The 23,281-nt window shown below is 51.3% G+C and overlaps 1 protein-coding gene across 1 annotated transcript; it reads left to right on the top strand.

Annotated features, from left to right (window-relative positions):
• Positions 1–6,753: 6,753 nt before the first annotated feature.
• ACSBG2 (acyl-CoA synthetase bubblegum family member 2) lies at positions 6,754–17,999 on the top strand (the record flags this gene model as incomplete). The annotated part of the gene is made up of 14 exons (XM_084276333.1): positions 6,754–6,878; positions 9,151–9,230; positions 9,774–10,015; positions 11,029–11,117; positions 11,700–11,820; positions 12,214–12,294; positions 12,488–12,637; positions 12,794–12,970; positions 13,567–13,748; positions 13,975–14,208; positions 14,863–15,080; positions 15,553–15,692; positions 16,543–16,789; positions 17,201–17,999. The coding sequence occupies 14 exons, from the start codon at positions 6,754–6,756 to the stop codon at positions 17,314–17,316; spliced, it is 2,202 nt and encodes a 733-aa protein (XP_084132459.1). The 3' UTR covers positions 17,317–17,999.
• Between the last annotated feature and the right edge of the window lie 5,282 nt (positions 18,000–23,281).

The following is a 23,281-nucleotide window of genomic DNA, read 5'->3' as shown; positions in this document are numbered from 1 at the left end:
GTACAAACCTGAAGTACCACAGCCCCATTGGGATTTATTGTCCTGGACCTTGCCAAGGCACTTATCTGACCACTCTTGTCCTGTGAGGGACTCTTCTGTCCTCAGTGGCATCTTCCTCCACCCTTGCCTCTTGCTGCAGCATGTGAAATACCTGCAAATGTCAAGGCAGGATAGAAACATGAAGGAACCAGAGAATCATTTACATTGGAAAACACCCTTAAGATCATTGAGTCCAACTGCTAGCCTCAGACTGCCATGGGCACCACTAAACCATGTCCCTCAGCACCACGTGTATGTGTCTTTTAAACACCCCCAGGAACAGGTGACTTAGATCTCAGCAGTCAACAAGCTGTAATGAACATTCCAGGCATAGACTGCTGTCTGACTGTAATTACATCATCCAAGCAGACCATTGCTGGAGGTTGTATGGAGATCACACACACATCCATCTGCCTTTTCAGCTCCTGCAGTACCTGTGTGCCCACCACAGGAAGCAGTTTTCAATCCTTCCTTTGTGGGTGAGCCTCTGTTACCAACAGAGATGAAGGCTGTTCAACCCGCAGCCATCTCCCCCCCTCTCACAATCTCACATCACAAGGACAATCTGAAGGTAATGCTAAACTTTTGACTGTTAGAGAGTCACTCTAGAAGGGAAAGGCATCCTCAAAGGGGAAGGTTTTACTGGCATTTCTTGAATGTTCCCCATTTGCCTGGTATCTTCTAGAAGCTTGGTGCAGCCAGACCCTGTAACCAAGAACTCCTCCCTGGCTCTGTTTGTGAGCAGCCTTTTCTAAGGGCATCAGCTGTGACAGTTCTTCACACCTCTTTCAAATGAAAATTACAGCTTTATACCAGTATTTGACAACCTGTTTTACTGGGATAATCTCTATTACCACTCTAATGTGGGCTGATCAGTTAAGACACCGAGTTTCACTTGTTAGATCTGCTCTATGGAGCTGAACACCAAGGCACTGTGCTCGCTCATCTGCTCCTTTACTGAGCCACACAGCTCTGCTTGGGGTGCTGACCTTGGCAGGAAGCACATCAGAGGGTATGGCTTCTTCTGCAGAGCTGTGCTGAGCAACTGGCCCTTCTTCCCTTTGAAACCCCAGAGTCTGAAATGCCTATGCAGATAATAGGTATGATTATACTTCCTTCCCTTGCCTACAAATGCAGGACCAGCACATGCATTTAACATTCCCCCCCCAGACACGCCTTTTTTTTCTTCTCCCACAGGCTGGTCACAGTTTTCATGGCATGAAAACTCAGTAAGATGAATCACAAGCCAGTGATGGGAATAACTGACCCCTGCAAAGACTTTCCAGTTGTTCCTGGCCTGGCCAGCCACTGTGAAAATTCACCCCAGGCAAGCGAGTTAGTACTTCCTGGAGTTGCTGAGGCCACCCTGCTCTTGCTGCCTCAGAAAGTGAGAACCCTGGGACTCCACTCAAGGTAATTGCTATAAATGTAGAGCTAACAAAGGAGATACTTGACAAAGGGTGCAGTCACTCGGGTGCATTTGCCAGGTCAAGCTTAACTACTCCACATTTGTTTATAGAGGACCGGGCTGTGCTATCGCCAATAAATAATAACAGTTTTTGCAGTTACTCCAAGGTGTAAGCTGATCTCCCTCTCCTGGCCACAGCAGAGCTGCCTGAGAACCATCTACAATTAATTATGTTTGCTCTGGTCCGGCCCTTCACAAGTAACACGGTCCCCTTTGGCCCCAGAAGTGACAGCAGCTTTGCAAACACCACAGCATCGACCTTTGTCGTGTTGCAACCTCAGTTTGACAGACAAGGACGCTGGGAGCACAAAAAAGCAGCTTGCCCAAGGTAATTTATTGGCTCAGGACGAAACCAAAAATAGAACTGGCTACTCCTGCCACTTCAGTTAACCTTTGGGTTGTGCCACTGCATCTTTCCTTGGTTCACTGAGAGTTACGTGTCCCTGGTCAGCACGGCAGGTACTAATGACCACTGCGTGACCAGAGCAAGAGGGTTAGTGGTCTGCTAAGTCTGGATCTCTCTCACTTCCCAGATGCTGTTTGTTTGCATCCTTGTTCTTCAGAACAAATTTGCCATCTGAATCAAAATGGAGCCACGTGAGGGATGTGGACAGGCTGCAGGGAGGAGCAGATGAGACAGTTGGGTCAGGGAGGGGTGTGCAGTGAGGCTGCAAGGGAAGACTCAGACTGCAAGAGACAGCAAACAGCTGACAAAGCCATAACTTGTGGGTGCCCAGACCTGCAGACGGCACAGTTCAGGGCTCCTGGGGCTGACTTGGCAGTCGCTGTCTCACTGTGCTGTTGCTGTTCTGCAGCTGCTATCTCCTTGGCCCTGGTGTGTCCTCTGGACCTGCTGCTGTTCCAGCTGTGGCCCTGACCTCTGGCAGGAGCTTCTCTCCTGACATATTCCTTCAGTTTGCTCATCAACTGAGTGGCCTGAACCGCACCCTCCCCACAGCCAGAGTGTCTCTGGGGGGTGTGTGGGGGGAGCAGACTGTGCAGGAAAACCCCAGCGTGCAGGAGTTCCAGGTCTGCACCGGCACAATAATCCACCTGACCGAACCGTCTGCTCTGTTAACAGGTCAGACAGAACACTGGCTTGCTCCAACCTCTATCAGGCAGCAGCAACTGGGGGCGGCTGGGTGATCCAACTGACCACAGCAACACGCAGGGAGTGGAGCTGGCGGCTCTGCCCCGGGCCTGGTGACCGTGTGCCCGCTGCCGCCACGGCCACACCGCCCTGTGCCTGTGACAGGGCCCAGCACCCGCCCGTCTCCTGCCTGGGAGCGGGCGGGAGCACCACAGCGCGGGGCCGCCTCCTCCTCCTCCCCGCAGCACCTCAGGCCGGGCGGGTCCCCTTCCCCTCGCCTTCCTCCCTCCTCGCCGGGCAGCGCGGGCCGCGCTGGCCCCAGCCGCGCCTCACGCTCCCAGCTGCTGATCGACTTCGGGGGCCCAGCCGCGCTCACCGGTTCCAGGGTGGCCGCTGAGGCGACTCCCGCTTCTCCACCGCCTCGGCCCGTCCCGCCTTTAGCCCGCGGGCGCTGAGCTGCGCTCGGCAGGGCGGCGGCGGCCGGCTGAGGCGCTGCCTGACCCGGCTGAGGAGCGACGACCGCGAATAAACCCCGCCAGGGGCGGGAAGGAGGGGGCGGTGCCTCGCCGCCGTCCGACCGCCGCCTCAGCCAATGGCGCGGCCGCGCGGGTCGTTCGTGGCGGCGGTGGCCACGCCCCCCTCCCTCCGCGACCGCTCTAAAGGGTCCCGCGTGGCGGCGCGCGGCAGCTGCTGCCGCGCCGCGTGGGGCTGGTCGCGCGCCCGCCCGGGTTTGAGGTAACGGCGCGCGTGCGCGCGCGTGGGAAGTTGGGGGGGGGGAAGAGAGGGGGGCGGCCCACGCGCCTCCCTCGCGCGGCGGGGGGTGGTGTGGCGCGCGCCCGTCCCCACGCCGCGCGGGAGGCGCGGGGCACGCGCTGGGCGGGCGCGCGAGCCCCGACCAACCGCCGGCGGCCGCCCCGTCCTGTCAGGGGAGCGGGCGGGGGGCGCTGAGGCGCCGGCCTGTCCCTTCCCCGCAGCGGACCCTGAGGGGTGTGGGGTGGCCGGGCCCCTGAGGGCGGAGGTGGAGGCGGTGCGGGAGCCGGTGGAAACACGTGTGACGCGTGTGTGTGACCGCATCCCGCGCTTTTTCTGCCCGCTGAGGGGGCTTCCCGGCTGCGGGCAGCGGGGTAGCGCTGCGGCAGCCTGAGAGGGGCCGCAACCCGCGTCCCGGTGAGTCAGCCTCGCTCCTCAGGGACTCGGGGGTATTTTAGGTGAATTCCCCGCCATCCCACCTCAAATTGGCTTGAGGGTGAGTTAAGCAGCAGCCTGTGTGGCCGAAGGGTGGCACCGAGGCCTCAGCTGTCACCCCACAGCAGCACCCTGCTCCCCAGGCTGGGCCAGCTGCAGGTCTGTTGGTGAAACGATGGTCTGTGGGCACCTTTGTTCAGCCAGAATTCAGCTCCGGAGACCGTGGTGGGGGCAAATACCCACCTGCAGTCGTGTCATTCGTTCCAGATCTTTGGTGTGGCGTCACCCTTGCAGGGGTTGGGGTTATTTTTGCTCGTGTTCTCTCCCCTCCTGCATCAGGAGGGCGCTGGATGGTTGCCCAGGGCAGCCACACACCCCGGAGTTTGTATCGCTCCCCTTTTAAAAACTGGGTTTACCTCAAAGAGGAAGAGTGGGTCGCTCACTTTTCGTTTCCCCACTTCATCAGTCTTTAAGGAAAACAAAAAGGCTAAAAAAGGCCAAGTTTCAGTTTTGGTGGAAGTGTGGAAAGGCAGTGAGATAATGTGGCAATCTCCTCCAGCTTCTGATCTGCACAGGGAAAACCGGAGCGGAGGTGATGTGGTGTCTACCAGCAAAAAGGAAGGAAACCAGCTACAGGAAGCCAAGTGAGGTTTGCTGGAAATCATCACGTTGGCTCATAAATATGCTCAGTAATTTGAACTTCAGCTGGTGGTTTTTGAAGTTCTGCGTGTGGTCTAAGCAAAGGCGTGTTCAGAAACCTTCCCTCCTGTCCTGCTGACTGTCAGGAGTTTGCACATAGTCACACTTTGTCAGTGAGGCTCCACAGAGGTCCTTCACCTGCTTTCAGGCCTTCTAGGACATGGTGCTCCCTCAAAGCAGGAGATGCTTTGTATTTAAATTACTTAAATTGTCACGCAGGCTTAATTAAAAGGGAGGTTTCTTCCAGCAGGTCTTTGCTTGGGTGTGTTCTTCATGCTCTTTGTGTTCCTGAGCATCTGTAGTGCCATGCAGGGTGCTCACTCCTCTGGGAACTGTGGGGTAGGAGAGGATCAGTGGTTCTGGGTGAAGGGCACGTGCACAGCACGGCGAGAGCAGCGTGTGGCTGTGCTCTTTTCCTCTTGAGTGATGGGGTGAGGCATGAGCCAGCAGAAACCCTTGGCTGGGTGATGGGACTTGTAGCTTTCTTTGCCCAACGTGTTTCCAACCAACTTCCACCGCCCAGGAGCTTGCTGGGCTGTGCCACAAGACAGCTTGTGTGAGGACACCTCCACCCTGCCTTAAAGAGCAGATGGTGAGGGAGAGGCTGTAATTAGTGCGGAGAGAAAAGCTTCCTTCAGGGACACAGGAAGCCTCGTGCTTCTCCTTGTGTGGCGTTGGGAAGGAGTGTGGGTATGGTCTTGCGAAAGAGGGTCGGGACTGATGAGAGCTTCTATGGTGTGATTCTCTTCACCTCCTGCCTAGGAGTCTCCTTGAGCAAGAGAGGTGGTGACACTTTGGGCACCGTGCAGTCTGGTGACTGGTGCTGTGCTTCTAGATGTGGGTTTGAGTTCCTCCAGGCCGGGGTGGGAACTAAACCCCAGCTTTGCAGGTCTGGGTGGCTGCTCCTAGCACTGGGCTGCTCTGTCGCTCACAGCTGCCTTGTTAAAAGAACAGAATAAACCACCCCAGAATAAACCACCCTTGTTTTTTCCTGTCTAGAGTGGGGCATTGGGCAATATCTGCTGATGATCTCGGAGCTTCAGAGGTTGGATTTTTGGAGACATCCGTTTCTTAACTGCTTGTGAATGGAACTGTTTTTGCACTGTGAATTGCAGCCTGTGGCAGAGCGTGGTGTGAGCAGCAACGTGTACTTGCGTGGATGAGGAAGTGAAAGGCAGGGCGGGGCGAGGATGTGCTTTCCTGGGTTGCAGGCAGGTCTGCCTGCTGTGAATGTGGCTGGCCGTGGCTTTCCCTGCCTGGCAGAGGCACAGGGCTGCAGTTTGGCTGCGTTGGATTTGTTAGATAAAAAGGCTCTTTCCTTTTGCTCCTGTCTGTCATCATTCAGACAAATGTGCTCTTCACATTCCCCACTTTAAACTGTGTTGGTCTAACAGGGGTGCAAAAGAGAATGCTAAAATCCACTTCTTAAATAAAGATCAAGGGTAGTGAGATTCATCTCCAGTGGAACAACTAAAGCTCACCCTGGCAAGTCAGAAGCATCAAAGCCTTGTGATGAATGTCACCCTTAAATAAAACCAAGGCGGCGTTCAGGGTTAGAAAACACATCGTTTAGGTGAGGAAACCCCCTAATGACAAAGTACCAAGATGATGCCCGTAAAAGTGCTGATTTTTACAAGCACAAGTGAAATTTCCAGGGCTGTCCCAGGGCTGCGGCTCCCCAGGGGGACCCCAAAGCCCCGGTGTGCCTGAGGCTGCTGGGCAGGCGCAGGACCGGCGCGTCCTTAAGAGGCAGCAGTGTGGGGTGACGAGCCGCTTCCAATTGCAAGGCAGGCAGCACATGACATAAGATGCTCCAGATCTGCCTCCTGGGCGCTAGTTTAAAAATAAAGGATATTACACATCCTCCTCCTCCTCGGTGCCGGTGCGGAGCGTGGCTGCAGGAGGAGAAGCTACACCGAGGTGGAGGCGATGCGCTGTAAGGCTGGACCTGGAGCCCTGCGGTGATGGGTTTAGGGATGGAGCAGGGAGCGTTTGGGGTGAAGGGAGTGTGAGGTTTCGAATTGTTAGGCTCGTGGTGCTGTTTCAGAGCTGTAATTGTCACGCTGCTCTTCGGATGGGGGAATGGCTGTGTCACCCGCTGACGGTGGGTTCCTCAAACGGAGCGTGACGCGGGGTGCAGCGTTCGCTGTGCTCCATGTGAACACAGCAGCCGTGAGTCACGCCTGCTCAGACAGCTGCATCGACAGAAGCTGCTTTTACTCCTGTGTTCAACAGTGTTTTAATCTTTAAACCCTGTCTTTTCCCAGGGACGATGCTGTGCGAGTCAGATACACGGATGGCGCTTGCAGAACCTGTCCCCGGGGCTTATTTGAATTCAGATCCTCAAGGGAGCCGCGAGGTGTCACTGGATGATGTACTGCTCAACTCCTCAGCTAGGTTTGTTTAATTCCAGGTTTTCTTTTCTCTGTGGTGACTTGTATACAGGCTGTATTTTATCATGTTTACTTAATGAATACTTTTTGGGAAGAATTTTTAAACGTTTGTTACTGATTCCAAAATGTGACTCCACAATCTCACCCTCACAAGAGAAACAGAGCTAAATGTGCTGAATTAAGTGTCCTTAGCTACCACACAGCATGTGGAGCTTGGAGTTGTGTGCATTTAATATAAACTTAAGGCACAGAAATGTTAAAATATTCTGTGTGGTCAGGAAAATCACCTCTTACAAAGGAACTTTGTGCAACTGTGAGTTCTCTGTTGCTGGGAGGGCACTGGTCAGATACTGGGAGTACTTCACAAGGACCATGAAGTGTTGCTGCACTGTGAGCGATGAGGCGTTGCCTCTGTGTGGGATGGTTTATGTGCAGCACCTACACTGATTTTCATCAGACTCCTGTTAGTCTCTGTAAGCCTGAGCAGCCTCTTCCTGAAGAGCAGGTTGGCAGTTATGGATCTGTATCTCACCACGGTGTAATGGGTTATAGCTGACAAAAAACCTATTTACCCAGGTGTTTTCAGGCTGTGTTTGAATTATGATGACTTGATTGACTGGAAGAGAAGAAGCTGAGGCTCTTTTGCTCTTATTATTGGGCTGCTTGCATGCTTTGATCATAAAAGATCGTGGAGAAATGGCATAGAACTATTGCAACTGAGGAGTGATTTGTGCTGAAAAATGCTCAAAATAATGAGGAAACGTGTGGTGGGGAACAGTTTGCAATCCCTTTGGGGAAATAAAGAGAAAACTAGTATTTACTTCCCTCTGGTTTCTGGCTTGCAGATAGGTTGGGAGCTTTTGGACAGCATGTGGGAGGAGCTGTGTCAAATCTTCTCTGTGCCTTAACTGTACCATGTGCCCAAAGCAGTGAGAGTGGCCTCTCCCCTGGAAATTCAGAGAACACATGAAAGGGGGGGGAAATCACTTCCCCCTTACACTGAAATGCACAGGGTGCCTTGGGCTGACGTGGCTTCTCTAGACTGGTACAAAGGGAAGAAAATGAGGGGCTGAAGGGGGAAGTCTGAGGAGTTTGCTGAGGTGGAGGAGAGCTCCTGCCTAGCTGCAGTTGTGCCTGCCTGCTGTCAGAGCAGCTGGGGCTGTTGTGATATCACATGTCTGCAGCCATTCTGGATCACCTAGGTGCTGATGCTAGAGAGGCACCAAACGTCGCCCTGGAGAACAGTAAACACCCAGCTCTGGCATGGAGCAAAGGGCCCTGGGAGGACTGTTTGGCAAGGCAAGGTGGACGTTTTGGTACTCTGGAATAGCATCTTGGTTTGGCTAAACCCCTCGCTGATGTGGCATTGTCCAGGGGAGGGGAACAAGCAAGATCTGCCTGTAGTTGGAAGGTGGGATGTCTTCTAGGGAGCAGAATACAGGGACTTGAGTACTCGATCTCACAGGGTCTGGCTTCCAACTCATGGTCTGAAGTAGGATTATTCCTTATCCTCATGATTTATGGCTGTGAGAGCCTGTTGTGGAAAGGGAGGGAGGAAGAACACTTGTACAAACGTGGGCAGCTGACATTTCACCAGATCTTGCCAGGTTGAAAGCCACCTTCAAAAGGGCAACTTGCAGCTGGCACTGCAGGACAACCTCCTGGTGAGGAGTGGGGCTGGAGTAGAGGGGAGGATGTGTCTGCTTCCCTATCCCACAAACATCCGGGGGAAGCCTGATGTCCTGACTTTATTAGGAATACCTAAAGAGGAGATTGCTGGTTAAATCAACTTCCTGCTCTTCAGCTGGCCTGGCCTTCCACAGGAAATGGGTGGGCAGTCACAGGGAGACTACCCAGGGGCTCTGCACTTCATGGGGCTGAGCTTGCTGGGGCTCCCCAGCCTTAGGCTCATCTCTGGCAGAGGGGGGATAAGCACCAGATCCGTGTGCCCCTTAATGCAGACCTGTGGCATTAAGTTACTGCTGGTTTCTGTTGAGGGGTTTATGTAAATCCATGTGTCTGTGGATTCTTCTGCAGCTTATCTGCAGTGGTAGCTGGTAAAACCAGGACAACATACATGTGTTTAAAAGCAGTGCAGGCAAAGCTTGCACACTGAGAGGGACCAGGCAGGTGAGTGAAACAAAGTCACTTGCAGAGCATCAGGAATCATTTTGACATCCAAGGACTGATATAATTAAGTGATGGAGCAAGCACGCCCGAGGTGTTGTTCTGGCAGCACTGAGGCCTGTCCAGGGCTAACTGCTTTTCCCTTGCAGAACTGATGAGGTCCACAGCACCAAGATGGGTGAAAACATGAAGACAGAGGGAAGTCAGAGCGACACGACTGGTTTGAAAGGTAAGTGAAAAGAATTCTTGCTCACTGTGAGGTGCATAAAGTGGTTACTGAAAGGAGAGAGGAATTTAACCTTAACAGTGGAAGGAGAAACTCAGAGTACAGGTTGGTCTGTCCAGAAGCCTCTTGAACTTATTTTAAAGTATGGGTGTGCTTCAGGGAGTAAAGTAGGGAGTGTCACTGCCTAATGCTTACTGAGCAGGTAAATATGCAAATATCTTCAGTCTTCCTTAAAAACAAAAGCCCAGTGTATATGAGTGTTGTGGAAAACTGCCACCTGACCATGACAAGAGCTGTAGGGCAGCAGAGCAGGTCACAGGGGGATATAAATGGGAATATTTTGAAAGTGCTTGAGAGGCTTCACCTATCAGTCCTGCTCTGAAACACTGGGACTTGTATGGCAAACTTGCCAAGAATGAAAGGGCAAAAAAGGGGAGTGGAACTGGGACAGAATAGCATTTGCTTTCATATGTTTTATATTTGTATGTGTATTTCAGCAAGCAATTTCTAAATTTAAGATGCCTGAACCCTTTTCTTTTGAACCAGCCTCTTCACCTCCTGCCTGCAGAGTGTGGACGACACAGCGAGATGGAGAAGTCATGCTTAGGATGGATGAACAGGGCATAGGCAGTGAGGCACCAAAGACAGTTCACCAGCTATTCCAGGAAGCTGTCAGGAAATATGGTGATTATTATGCCCTTGCATCCAAGAAGGGTGGCCAGTGGATGAAACTAACATACAAGATGTACTATGATGAGTGCTGGAAAGCAGCAAAAAGCTTTCTGAAGGTAAGCTTTTGTTTGAATTCTGCTCCTCCTTCCTGTACACTCAGTTTAACTGCTGGAATGGTTGTGGTCAATTTTATCTTGGACCTGCAAATTCTCTGAGTGTAGGTGAGTCCTGGAGTGACAGGGAAATACCTGAAGGCGTTTCAGTAATTACCACAGTGGTTTTGTGTGAATTTCTCATGAGTTGCTTCTCCATTCAACTGGAATAACAAACAAAGTGTGTAAGGAAACACTTAGGGTGAAGTATCTGGAAAACCTGCACAGTGCCCTTCCTCAGGGGTGTAAATTTTGATGATCTTAAGATGAAACTTGAAGGGGTGTTTATGAATTGGATTTAAACATCCCAAGTGGCTGAGTCTTTTGCCCATATTCTCAGGAGTTACAACATTCAGAGAAACCAGCATCCCATGTAGTTCCTGTTACCACTGTAAAGTCTTATTTCTTGAAGTTAGGACCACTCTGTTTTTACTCCTACAGTGGGATCTTCCAGTCTGCATCCTTCTGCTCTCTGGGACAAAACCAGTGCATGACTGAAGGAGCTGTAAAAACTGGGACTTCAGCAGCTGGAATTCCATGGCAAAGTGCCTCTGACTGTCCCTGGAGCTTGTTGCTCTTGTCATTACTGATATCTGGCATATCTAACTTGTACTAAATTACTGTCTCAGTAGGTGGTGTCTCACTTAACCTCTTACATTCTTATTCCCAGCCCAGAGGAAACTGATAACTACCTGGCTTGCAGTTTTATAGTACCGTTAGTGTCACTGAGCTGGTCATGCCAAGTGCAGAGCTAAGCAAATCCTGTTTTCCTGGCTACTAACAGAGTGAGACAGTGCCTGGATGTGAAACTTCCCTGGTTCCATCCTGGCTCTTGAAGTTTTCCAATATGAATAACTGTATATAATAGCATGAACTTCTCCCTTGACGTTGTGCTCATGGCAGAGATCTGTAAATTAACTCCTGAGTGTTCTTCAAAGGAAACCCAGGGTCACTGTGATCCCATCTCTTGTTTACAGCTGGGACTGGAACGTTTCCATGGAGTCTGCATCTTGGGATTTAATTCTGCTGAGTGGTTCATCGCTGACATCGGCGCTATCCTGGCAGGGTAAGAATCAGCACTGCCTCTTGAGGTGCCCTTTGCTTTAGCCTTCTGGTAATAGTGTCAGTATTTGTTTGAGAAGCAGTTGTTGGTTAAAAAAACCACAACAAATTCACAAGGCCCCAGAATAAACCCAACTGCTTACACCTGCATTTAATGAAGGCACCTAGAACCTAATTTTTCTCTTTAATTCTTTAGGAATTGAGACAAAAATTACTTATTTTTTTTGTTTTAGCCAGGTGCTTCTCTGAAAATAAGAGGAACAGTAGATCAAGCAAAAACATGCTTAATTACAGTGTGCTTAAAGATATGATGAGAAACACCAGAGAAGTGGCACTGTGTTGTGATAACCTTTATCCACCTGAGCTGGTGTGTCCCTTACACCATTCTCTCCATTCCCATGCCCCAGAGCCTTTGCTCTTGGACTTAAACCCTTCACTCTGTTACTGTTTTACAAGATATGCTTCCTAAAGTTTTTCCTGTTAATGTTTGGAATGATCTGACTTCTGCCAGACACTCTGCTTATCCTCTAATGCTGGGTTTTGCTTTTCTCTCTTGTTTTTTTTTCCCCTCTTTTTACTTTTTTAGTGGATTTGCAGTTGGTATCTACACTACAAACTCTTCTGAGGCCTGTCATTACGTAGCAGAGAACTGTAGTGCTAACATTGTGGTTGTGGAAAACCATAAACAGCTACAGAAATTCTTGGAAGTAAGTACACTTTTGAAATGGCTGGAAGCTACAGCATCCTCTTGCCAGAGGTGGGAGGGCAATACCTGAGGGAAATGCAGAGGTGACTGGATTGAGCCTACTTGGTGTACTCCCTGGCCAAATCTCATTAGTAGTTAAGTGGGGGTTCTGCAGCTTAGTAAAGCCTCAAGCTTAAAATAGGAGAAGCCAGAGTGAACAACTGAGAATCCCCTGGGTTGTCTGGCAACATCCCAGCCCAAATGGTTACTCCTGAGCAAGGCTTCCTTGTTCTCTTTCAGTAACACAGACAGGATTCTGAGCTGTACTTAAAATGACAAGTTAAGTGGTGAGTTACTTAGGCTAAAAAGGGACACAGGACTTACTCTTTCTGACCAATCTCCCTTCTGAACACAGATTCAGCATAAGCTACCTCATCTGAAAGCTATTATCCAGTATGGAGAAGAGCCAAAAGAGAAGAGACCAAACCTCTACTCTGTAAGTACCGGGCATCTTAATGGCTTGTAAACAGCAGGTCTGCGTGGCTGATGGCTTGCAGGGAACCCTTGCCTTCCATGGGGCTCTCATGGCATGAGCTGTGCTGGTTTCAGTGAGGGGTTGCTGGCCTTGCTGTTTACTGTTCAGAGCTCAATACCAACAAAATGACTGAGCTCTTCTCTTCTGTATACAGTGGAGTGAGTTCATGGGCCTTGGCAAAGATGTCCCAGATACCCAGCTCCAGGACATCATTGCGTCGCAGAAGCCTAACCAGTGCTGTACACTAATCTACACCTCAGGGACAACTGGAGAGCCAAAGGGAGTCATGCTCAGTCACGACAACGTGAGTGTCTCTCTGTAACACCCACTCTGGGAACTGAGGGAGGGTAGGAAACCCCATGCCTGGTGAGATCAGAGGATGGTGGAGACTTGTTTAGTGAGCTGGGTGTTCTGTGAGCTCGGGGCTGTCCCTTCATGCTGATGTGGGTTCTCATTGCAGCTGACGTGGACGGCACTGGCAGCGGGGCGCTTCATAATGCTGGCAGATGCTACAGAGAAACAGGAGCTGGTGGTCAGCTACCTGCCCCTAAGCCACATCGCAGCACAGATGTCAGATATCTGGTCAGCAATGACATTTGGTGTACAAGTTTTCTTTGCTCAGCCAGATGCATTGAAGGTAAAAACATCAGATAAACTTTCTACACCCATCCACCCACTTGCAGCTGGGGTGGGTGCCTTAAAGCAAACGTGGCTGACTTAGCACAGCTTTTGGAACCACAAGATAACTCTGGTTATTTACAGACTGACCTGTTTAAGGGTCTGTTGGTTTAACAAGAATAGCCACTCTGACCTTTGGCTTTTGACTCTGTATTGTGAGCTGGGATGAGCTGACCAAGCACTTCACAACTATGAGGTTCTTGGTGTCTCACCTGACACCAGCTCTCCACCCCGACAGCTCTGTTGAGCAACGGCTTTTTATTTGCTCTGTCCACATTGCAAAATGCCATCACCATTAAACCTGTGTCCTGAGAAGAGAAGGATTCTTCTCTTGCTGTGTCAGCATTGGTGCTGAAAGCATCGACCTTTGCTGCCTTCCCAACCCCACTGCAGCGTTCAGATGCTCCCGGGTTCCTTTCTCTTGGGGGTCCTGCAGTTGAACATGAACAATTCCCTAAAATTTAGCAGATCCCAAGCCTCAGCTCATGAGCAGTGCTGCCCTGAAGCCTCTAGAGATGTCCTTCTAAAAGCTGTGTTAAATTCTGCTTCACGCAGGGCACCTTGGTAGACACCCTGCGGGAAGTGAGACCCACAGCTTTTCTGGGAGTCCCTCGTGTTTGGGAAAAGATGGAAGAGAGAATGAAATCCATAGGTGCAAAATCCTCAGCATTCAGAAGAAAGGTGGCATCGTGGGCCAAGGGAGTCGGGTTGCAGACCAACCTGAAGAGGATGAACGGGTAATTATGGGCCACACTGGGGGTGTTCACAGCTGGATTGGGAATCACAGGCTGGAGTTTGGCTTTTACTGCCTGCTCAGCGCTGGGCCCAGAGGGTGAGCAGCAAGGGCTGCAGGGGGAAATACATTTTTTTACTGAAAATATTAAAATATGAGGAAGATAAAAGGAGGAAGGAGGAAGAGTTCTGCTTGGTGAGGGAGAGCTTGTAACCCTTTCTCTCCCACAGGTACTCCGAGGTGCCGGTGAACTTCCGCCTGGCCAGGCACTTGGTGTACAAGAAGGTGCGAAAGGCCATCGGTCTGGACCGGTGCACCAAGTGCTACACAGGGGCTGCTCCCATTACCAGGGAGACACTGGAATTTTTCCTGAGCCTGAACATCCCTGTGTTTGAGCTGTATGGCATGAGCGAGAGCTCCGGGCCACACACCATCTCCCTACCTCACGCGTTCAAGCTTACCAGGTGAGTGTCTTCCTGGGGGAAGAGTTGCTTCAAGGTTTCTCCTGCACCTGGTGTCTCCAGCCTCAGCCTCAGAGTTTTGCTGCCAGTAAAAAGTCCCTTGGGAGCTGGTTGCTTCAGCCACCTCTTGCAGATGGGTGATCTGCCAAGGGCAACAGCCGTGTTGCTTACATTTAACTTGGCCTGGATGCTCGGAACTGGGGAGGAAGTAAGGGCTTGATGGGGAAAAGGAAGAATTACTAACTCCAGCCCACAGTTTGCTTTAAGGTCAAATGAAAAAATGCAGTAATACTGCTGCTGCTTTGGATGGCTCATTCAGGCCCCGTGGGTTCAGTCTGCAGGGGGAATCCCACCAGCAGTAAGAGTTTGCTGCCAAGGACATCAGCCTTCCGATTCCAAGCTCAGGTGTTTGAGAACAATGAGTGGCAAACACCAGGTGTTTGCACTGATCTGTCTGCAGTAACAGCTTTGCTGTAGCTCCCCCACATAAACAGATGCCTTTGAAGTTTGTAAGTTCCTTGCTGCAGCAGTTGTAATGAAAAGCCACCTGGCTTTGTTCAAACACTTGAGAGGGTGCTGCTCTCCTGTCGCTCTGCAGCTCAGCTGTTGGATTCCATCTAACAAAAAGGCCCTGGCTTGGTTTGTGTTCTCTTAAAGCTGTGGGAAGGAAGTCACAGGCTGCCAGACGCTGATCCATAAGCCCGATGGAGATGGCAGTGGGGAGATCTGCTTCTCAGGAAGACACATCTTCATGGGCTACTTGAACATGGAAGAGAAAACCAGAGAGGCGATTGATGATGATGGCTGGCTGCACTCAGGGGACCTTGGCAAGCACGATAAGGATGGATTCCTCTACATCACTGGCAGGATTAAAGGTAACACATCCCCTGACTTCCTTATCTTGAGGTTACACAGTACTGTGATATGATGTGCTTGGACCCTCCTAGTTACAGCTGTGGCTTGGCAGAAAGGTATTTAAATGTTTCTCCTGAAGTTCTTAACATGAATGTGGCTGCTGCGTGTCCTGCTGCTGAGCATGAGAGGAATGACCTCTGAAACCACCGTGTGTTTGCTGAGCAAGGAAGAAACCCTCTGGGCTCAGCAGCAGTTAATGACTGTGGCTGGATACTGAGGGGTACCCCACATCCCCGTCTGCAAAAATCTCTGGAGTGTTAAAGCAGCCTCTGCTGCATCCCTGGGTCCCCTCTTCCGTCCTGGCTAGAGTCCTGGCTTGCTTCTCTCTCACTATTTGATCTGGAAGACACAAAGCAGCTATCAAGTTACTTCAGATTGTGAAGGAAGAGGGGGGAAGCTCTGAGTGTTAATCCCGATGTGATTCTCTTCCAGAGCTCCTCATCACTGCCGGGGGTGAGAACGTTCCTCCAGTTCCCATTGAGGATGCTGTGAAGGAGGCTGTGCCCATCATCAGCAACGCAATGTTGGTTGGAGACAAAGCCAAGTTCCTTGCTATGCTTCTGACACTAAAGGTAATGGGAAACAGGCTGGGAATCCACCCCTGGTGCTGGATGTGTTTAACTGCAGTGAGGAGGAGAGTTGTTACACACTTTTACAGTGACAGGAGAGGCAGGAGGCATCATGGAGTGTGACTTGGATCTGAGCTGCAAACAGCAGCTTTACCTACAGAAAAATGAGCGTTGTCACTCGATCCAGCAGCTGGGGGGTCTGTGGTGAGGGGCAACTGTTGCTCTCTGTGCCACACAGGGCAGGAAAACAACCAAGTGAGACTGGAAGAAAGAAACCACCCTGCTTTTCTTGCCTGCATTTAGTGTCTCTGGGGCAGCCTGTACAGTCAGGAGCTGTCAGGGATTCCTTTTCAACACGCTGGCTTTAAACTCCCCCGTGACACACATGTGGTGGCTGCAGTGACTCCTCTCCAGGCACCTTTGCTGCCTGCTGGGTTTTCAGGACTGTGGCAGTTGCAGACTGACTGCCACCTCCTCCCCTGGTGTGAGAGATGCTGTGCCAGGCCCAGGGTGCTGCGTGTGATGACTCTGCTGCTGCTGTGGGTTGTAGGGAAATAGACTAGTCCAGAAAAAAGCTCTCAGCTTGGGGCAGCACAGGAGGAAGGTGGCAGATGAGCTCTGTACCCTGCTCGCTCCTTGGTGTCGCTCCTGCTGTGGAGTAAGTGGATCTGAAGGGGTTTCATCTGCTTTGTTGCCTCAGGGAGTTTTCATGTGAGGCAGAGCTGTGCAAACAGGGGTGGCTGATTTAATTGGTCCTGGGGTGGGGAAGGAGACACAGCAGCTTCCCGTGGCTGAGGCTCCTTCGCGTGGGGGGTTGCGCAGTGTTCATCACCTGCTCTGACTTGTTCTGCAGTGCAACGTGGATGTGGAAACTGGGGAGCCAGGAGACGATCTCACTGCAGAAGCTCTTGAATACTGTCAGAAGCTGGGCAGCAAGGCGACCAAAGTCTCTGAAGTCATCAGCAGTAAAGACAAGGCCATCTACGCTGCTATCCAGAAGGGAATCACCGCCGTCAACGAGCGAGCTGTCTCCAACGCTCAGAAAGTCCAGAAGTGGGTCCTTCTGGAGAAGGACTTTTCTGTTGTCGGTGGGGAGCTTGGTGAGTGGTGGGTGGGGTGTTTGGGGGGTTGCCCCATTCCCCCTCCTTGGCTGGTGAGCAGACAGCACGCCCAGGACCCCCAGTGCACAGAGCTACCTGCAGCCCTTCCTTGCTGTGGCTTTCCCACCTTGTACTTCTAGGGAGGGCAGGATCAATTCCCACTTCTCATGAGCAGAACTGAGCTGAGCAGCTCTTACCTTGGCTCAGCACTGTCTCTTGCTGGACAGTTGTGCTGTTTCTCTCCAGGGGAAGAGAGAGGGTTCATTAATCACAGAGTCAGTTAGAAGTCTGGGTCTGTTAATGTGTTCTGCTCCTTCCTCCAGGCTCCCTTCACCCTGCACCGCTCTGTGTGGCACCCTGACCCCAGCTGGAGTCCCCTCACCACTAACCCTCCCCTGTACCTCCCCACAGGCCCAACAATGAAGCTGAAGCGACCGGTCGTGGCACAGAAGTACAGGGAGCAGATCGCTCAGTTCTACACGGATGCCGATACCCCCACGGGCTCCGAGATGCCGCTGCGGCAGTAGCGCTGAGGGGCTGTGCTGTGGACTGAAGGAAGCCTGGAGAACAACTGCCCTGCAGCAGCCTGAGCTCCCCGTGAAGGATTCCTGCTTCTGCTGAAATAAACAAGGCTCAGTATCACGCAGCCCTTCTGAAGCAGCTGACTGTACAGAGTGTAGCCCTTGTACTGCAGTGTGGTGAGCGTGTTCGTGCCGCGTGTGTCGTGTCCTTGTGCTGAGGTATTCCCGAGTATCTCCGCTTCGTGTTTGTTGGTTTTCTGTTTTTATAAGAGCAAACAAATGTTTACCTTCAACCCTCCTGTTTTAACCAAAGTTTTCTTTTCCTGAGCTGAATGTAAAACAATCAGGAGCTGCAGTTTTCCTGCTGGGGGAGACCAGCAGATTTCTTCTCATCGGTGTGCGATCCACCCCCCGCACACCGAGCTGCATGCTGATGGCATCTGAACTACTTCACATCTCTACCCACAAACCATCTCCTGTCAAAGACAAGGAACCCCGTGTGACTACACACCCTGTGTGTGACCTCATGTTTGCTGGGCTTGTTTGTGCAATATTTTGGAGCCTGTTCTACCTTCTGGCATTAGAGAGAAGCTGTGATCGTACTGTCACAACAATATACAGGGGGTAGTTCTAAGGCTGGGTACAACTGGCTGTGAAGTCTGGCTGTAGTTTTACTACCATGGAACTGTTTTCTGGAGCTTCTCAAGGCAGGTGGGCTGCCGGCGGGGGGGGGGGGGGGGGGGGCAGTGCAGCTTTATACTTGCCTGGGGAGAAAGGAGACTGTTGGGAACCCAGTTGTTCCAAGGTTGGGTCTTCTGAAGGTCTGTCACAGCAGCTGTGAAGGCCCTTTCCAGGGGAGAAGGTGCTGGTGTGTCCCATGCTCCATGAATTCAACGCTGTTGTTCCCCCGTATCTCCTCTGAGTGGCTCCAGCAGGGTGATGCTGACGGCTGCTCCCCACAGCAAGTGAAGGATGGCTGGAAAAACGGCTTCAAACCAGGAACTGTTCTCTGACCAGGAGTGGAAACGCTGCAGCCCTTGGTCCTGGGCTGTGGGAATGGAGGCTGGGAGGGGGAATGGTGTCACTGACCCCTGTGCCCAGCACAGCAGCTCTGTGTGGAAACCTGTGGTGGGTGTTAACAGGGACCCAGGTGCCTTAGGCAGCGCTGAAGCCTAAACCTTTGTATCTGATCCAGGTTCAGTGAAATTCCACCTGCAGCCCCTGGTCAGGGGTGGGAGATGCACTATTGTAACTGCTGCTGACCTCGTGCTGTTCATGTTCTCAGCTGTGCCCGTGTCCCCAGCGCTGGGGGGAGTGATGCCTAATAAAGGACCTGCAGCGTGTGGCTCGGGGCTTCAGTCCTTTTTACAAAGCCGGGGTCAGGGTCCAAGGTGAGCAGGGTGGGGGCAGCAAAAAGGGTTTATGGGCCCTGGGTGAGCTGCAGCTCCAGTCGATCCTTATCAGGGAGGAGACCTGTCTGCAGGGAAGGAGGCTCAGCCCTGTGCCCAGCCCAGAGCTCTGCCCTGGGAGGTCCTGACAAGACCCAATGTGATCTGGGAGCTGTGAGCAGGGGAGAGGGAGCACAGCACCTGCCTTGGGCCTCACAGCTCCTTCCTGCTGCTGCTGGTGCAGTGCAGGGACCCCAAACCTACAGCAGGACTGAAACATTCAATACAGTGGAGTTTTAGGACAGCAGAGTCATCCCCCAACCCAACTGCACTTCAAGTTTCCTTTCCTTGCCTATGCTGCCTGCATCCCACAGCAGCACTGGGACAGCCCCAGTGCTGGCCCTGGAGAAACAACAAAACAAAACCCACTGAAAAACGTTACTTTTCCATCTTACTTTATTTCACTTTTTCTAGAAAATTCCTCCATAGTTCCACAAATTTAACAAAAAGTTTAAAATTCAGGACAAACAATCCTGTAACGTATTACAAACATGATTTTTTTTTTGTTTTTAAATCTTGAAGTTAGTCTTGGGCCAGCTGAATTTCCTACAGCTGAGTGAAGAGCTCATTTCCCAACACAACTTTTAAAATCCTCAAGTGACAAGGTATTTAATACCTCGGCTCTAGGCAGAAATACAATTAAAAATCATCTAGAAGTTGAAGTACTTACATTTTTTTTGTGTGTTTAGGAGTGCAAAACTCATCTTGTCAGTTTTTGATGGCTATTTCACGCCCCCCAGGAAAGCAACACCGATCAATACTCATCATTTTTAGGAGTAATTACTCGTCCAAGGTGCACAATGTTGTCTACAGCGTTGCCAATGAGCCAGTGCCAGGCACCCGGGCCAGCGGAGAGAGGCTTCGTCCCACAGCGGTGCCCGTGCTCCAGTGCTTTCACCAACGTGCCAGGACAAGCTCCAAGGAGGGAAGTTTCAACCTCTCTCACCATCAAAACACGTGTCAAGATCTGACAATGTGAAACTGCTCGGGGATTGTTGCATCAATCGCTTCGCTCGTTCTGGTGCTGCCGCCGCACCCGGCAATAGAACTGGTGGCAAAACCCATTGCACTGCACAGCCTCGGGGCCCGGGCTCCCAGCCGTGGTTTGGGACCCAGACAGCCTCCCTCCCTCCCTCTCCTCTCCTCATTATTATTTTTTTCCTTTTTTTTTCCTTTTTTCCTAGTAAATGTCAGTAATCAAAGCCTCAAGGCTTAATACATCCGCAGACCAAGACAACAGGACAATACTCCTGACCCCTCTTCTGCCCTTCCAAGGCCAAGGACAAAGGGAAAGCTGCGTCCTGATCTCACCTCCAACACGACTCACGGCAGAGCGGCTCCGGCAGCCTTCAGCCCGAGCAGCACCCAGTCGCACCACCAGCACCAAGACAAAGGACACTGGAAAGTAACAGAGTTCTGTCCATGTTCCTTGGAAAAACCAGTATGGCTACAAGTCAATTTTTGGGTATATTTTTTTTCCTTTTTTTTTTTTTTTAAACAATGCAAAGCTACTACACATCCTCGAAGACCTGAAGCAATGCCAACAGCAGCACTGCCACCTCCTTCCTAGAGTACAATAATCCATCCATGCTCTCAAGAGTGACACAAGAACAAACACTTTATCCACAAATACCTGTACACGGCATGTTCAGAACAGCATTCAGCCAGCCTACGGAGAATCTACACAGGGAACTCGTTCATATGGAACTAGAAGGGGACAAGATGAGGCCCCAACATGAGCCCATCCTTTTGTTTGCAGAGTCATTCCTCCTGTGGTCCCCGACGCTACCACATACCCCAAAAAACAACAACTCTGTAGAACAACTAAGTACTTGCAAGAAACCTTTTAGTAACAAATCAGCATGTGCACACAATGGAAAAGAACTATTGCTGGGGGAACAATCCTATTTCAGGTTTTCAAGGAGATTATAAAGAGTCTAAAAAAATTCCATGTGTAAAATACTTCTTATAAAAACCAAACAAAATTCCTATCAATGCTCATCAGACTTCACGACTAAAGTCGGTTCCAGGATGGGACGATGCCACAGCCCCGGGGGGAGCCCCTCCAGCCAAGTCCAGGAACACCATCCCACTCGTGTTCCTGGACTGGCTGGGAGCAGCGTGACCCTTCAGCCCTCCGCAGGAGGAGGAGGTGGTGGCAGGAGGGAGGCGGCACCTCCGATCCCTCGTGGGGTGAAACTCTGGAGGCTGCAGAGAGTCCCTGGAGAGACGCTGCTGGGATGGGTGAGGTGGGTGCAGCAGCGCTGGGAGCGAGTGGAGAGAGGAGGCAGCGACCGTGGGGGGTCTCAGGCCGGCTCCACCGCTGCTTTGGGGACAGGACCCTGTCCCTGACCCCACCCGTCACGGGGGGCTGCAGGCACCGGGTGCCCAGGGCCTCTCCTCAGACCCAAGGAGCCACGACTGGGGCCTCAGTGACCCCACAAGGCTCTGCCTCCTCCACACCACAGCCCGGAGAGCACGAGGAGTTCACATACCCACTGACACGGGGAGCTGTGGCGCTCGGGGCCGCGTCCTCTGCTGCTGCGCGTCCCACCGAGACGGAACTGCAGCTCCTCCTCTTCCTCCACCTTCTCAGAGTCCGTTTGCACACAGGGTTTCTATCCAGGCTTGGCATTGTCCATCAGGAAAGAAAATAGCTGAGATCACTGTTGTGACAGGGTTTGCACCTGGCATGAGCTTGATTTTATATATATATACACACACACACACAGACACGTGAAAGATGGTACAAAGACAAAATTAATGGGAATCGGGTCAACATGACCCAACTCAAACAAGCTTATCATCATATTGCCACTCATGTTGATTAGTTGCAACATTTCCATGATAAAGAAAGGGGTAACCCAAAACAAGGGACTGCCATTTCCCAAGGGAGAAGGGACAGCAAACCCTGGAGCGACGTGACCCCCTCCAGCTCCCACATGGGGCTCTCACAGGTACACGAGGTCCCCTCAGGAGCAGAGGTGGGTCCTCTGGAGCGCTGCTCTCCTCCTCCCTGCAGCCCACGTAACATTTGGCAGAAGCTTACACACTGATTGATAAAACCAAGCACTTCTTTAAAAAAACAACTCAAAAAATCCCCACAAAAGCGAAACCCACGCGAATTTAGGGACCAGGAGTGTAATACAGTTGAACAGGACTTTCCTCACAGCCACTTGGACAACACTTGGAGGTCAATACTAGTTGAACTAGAAATACATGAAGGAGTCTGGATTAGTGTTTAGTGTTTCCTGCCCTTTCTCAGGCAGTGGGGTGGGAGAGGGAGGAGGAATCAAACCAGACGTCACTTGGTTTTTACATCAGCCTTTTCCAGGTGTGTCCCAAGGTAAAAATACTCCCTTGTTTTGGTTTTCCCAAAGTACAGCCACTACTATAGGGGCCACTGTAGGAGATTCCTCTTTGAGAACATAGAGAACAAAACCAATCACGTATTTTGGCAAAGTTAAACACTGACAAATGAGAAGACAACAGGTGAGTCCCTTCCAGAGCACAAAACGCTTTCAAGATTGCTGTTCAGCTTTCACACGCTAAGAACTGTCCACCAGAGGCATTTTAACCACCAAACTGGATCTTATTAAGCGCCCTTCCCCTGCCATAGCCAGTAAAAAACAGAAAAACACACCCTCAAGATCATAAGACCCAACTAGGCCCTTCTTATACATACAGTACATACATATATATATAATATATATAAAATATACAGCTTACAGTTTTGTAGTCCTATTACAGTTAAAGCAGACTGAAAGGAGTGAGACTTTTGTTTTATCTAGGAGCTCAGATCAAACAAACACGACATCTCAAAACCCCAGCAGGAGACAGCAGATTCTAGAGGCCTCTTCCAAGAGCAGGAACTGGCTCTGCAGGAAGCTGAAGGTCCTGCATGTGGAACGGAGTCCTGAAGGAATCAGGAGCCAAACTACAGCAGTGCTCTGTACCCAACCACGGCAGAACTACCTTGGCAAGCAATCAAAGCTGGGAATCCGGGCTGCTTTGCTCCACAGAGGACCAGCAGGACCCCCCTGGGAAGCCTCCCCTGTGTCAGTCTCTAGGCTAGCTTTGTAAAAGCCAATCTCGTTCGCACGGCATGAGCGCTTCTTCACGGAGCTGGAGGGAATGGGACTCGCTGGAGCTCTCTGTGGGCAGGCTGGTCCCTAGGTGTGGTGAAGAAATCCTCCACACTTCCTCAGATCTCAGAGACGCCTGGAAATGTGCTCTTAAAACACAGTTTTTCTTGAAGTAAAAACCAAAAAAGGAAAAGGTCACACTGCTTGGCTAAGTGCAGCACGTCTTTTGCTCTACTCAGGACCTGTGCCCAAGCGTAGTATGAAGCTGGGGAGGACAGACTCAGCAATATGGGTGCTTGTTTGAAGCCTACAAGAAAGTGCAGCTGGCTGTGCATTCATAGAGCATGGCTGTTCTCTAAGGCAGTGCTTCGGGTGCATCAGGAGAAGAAGGAGGCCTAGTTCCATGGGGTCGTTTCCTGGTACCAATCAAGGGGGTTT

Source organism: Gallinula chloropus (assembly GCF_964237585.1).
Source record: "Gallinula chloropus genome assembly, chromosome: 28".
NCBI classification, from domain to species: Eukaryota; Metazoa; Chordata; class Aves; order Gruiformes; family Rallidae; genus Gallinula; species Gallinula chloropus.
This window is presented reverse-complemented; position numbering and strand designations above follow the sequence as displayed.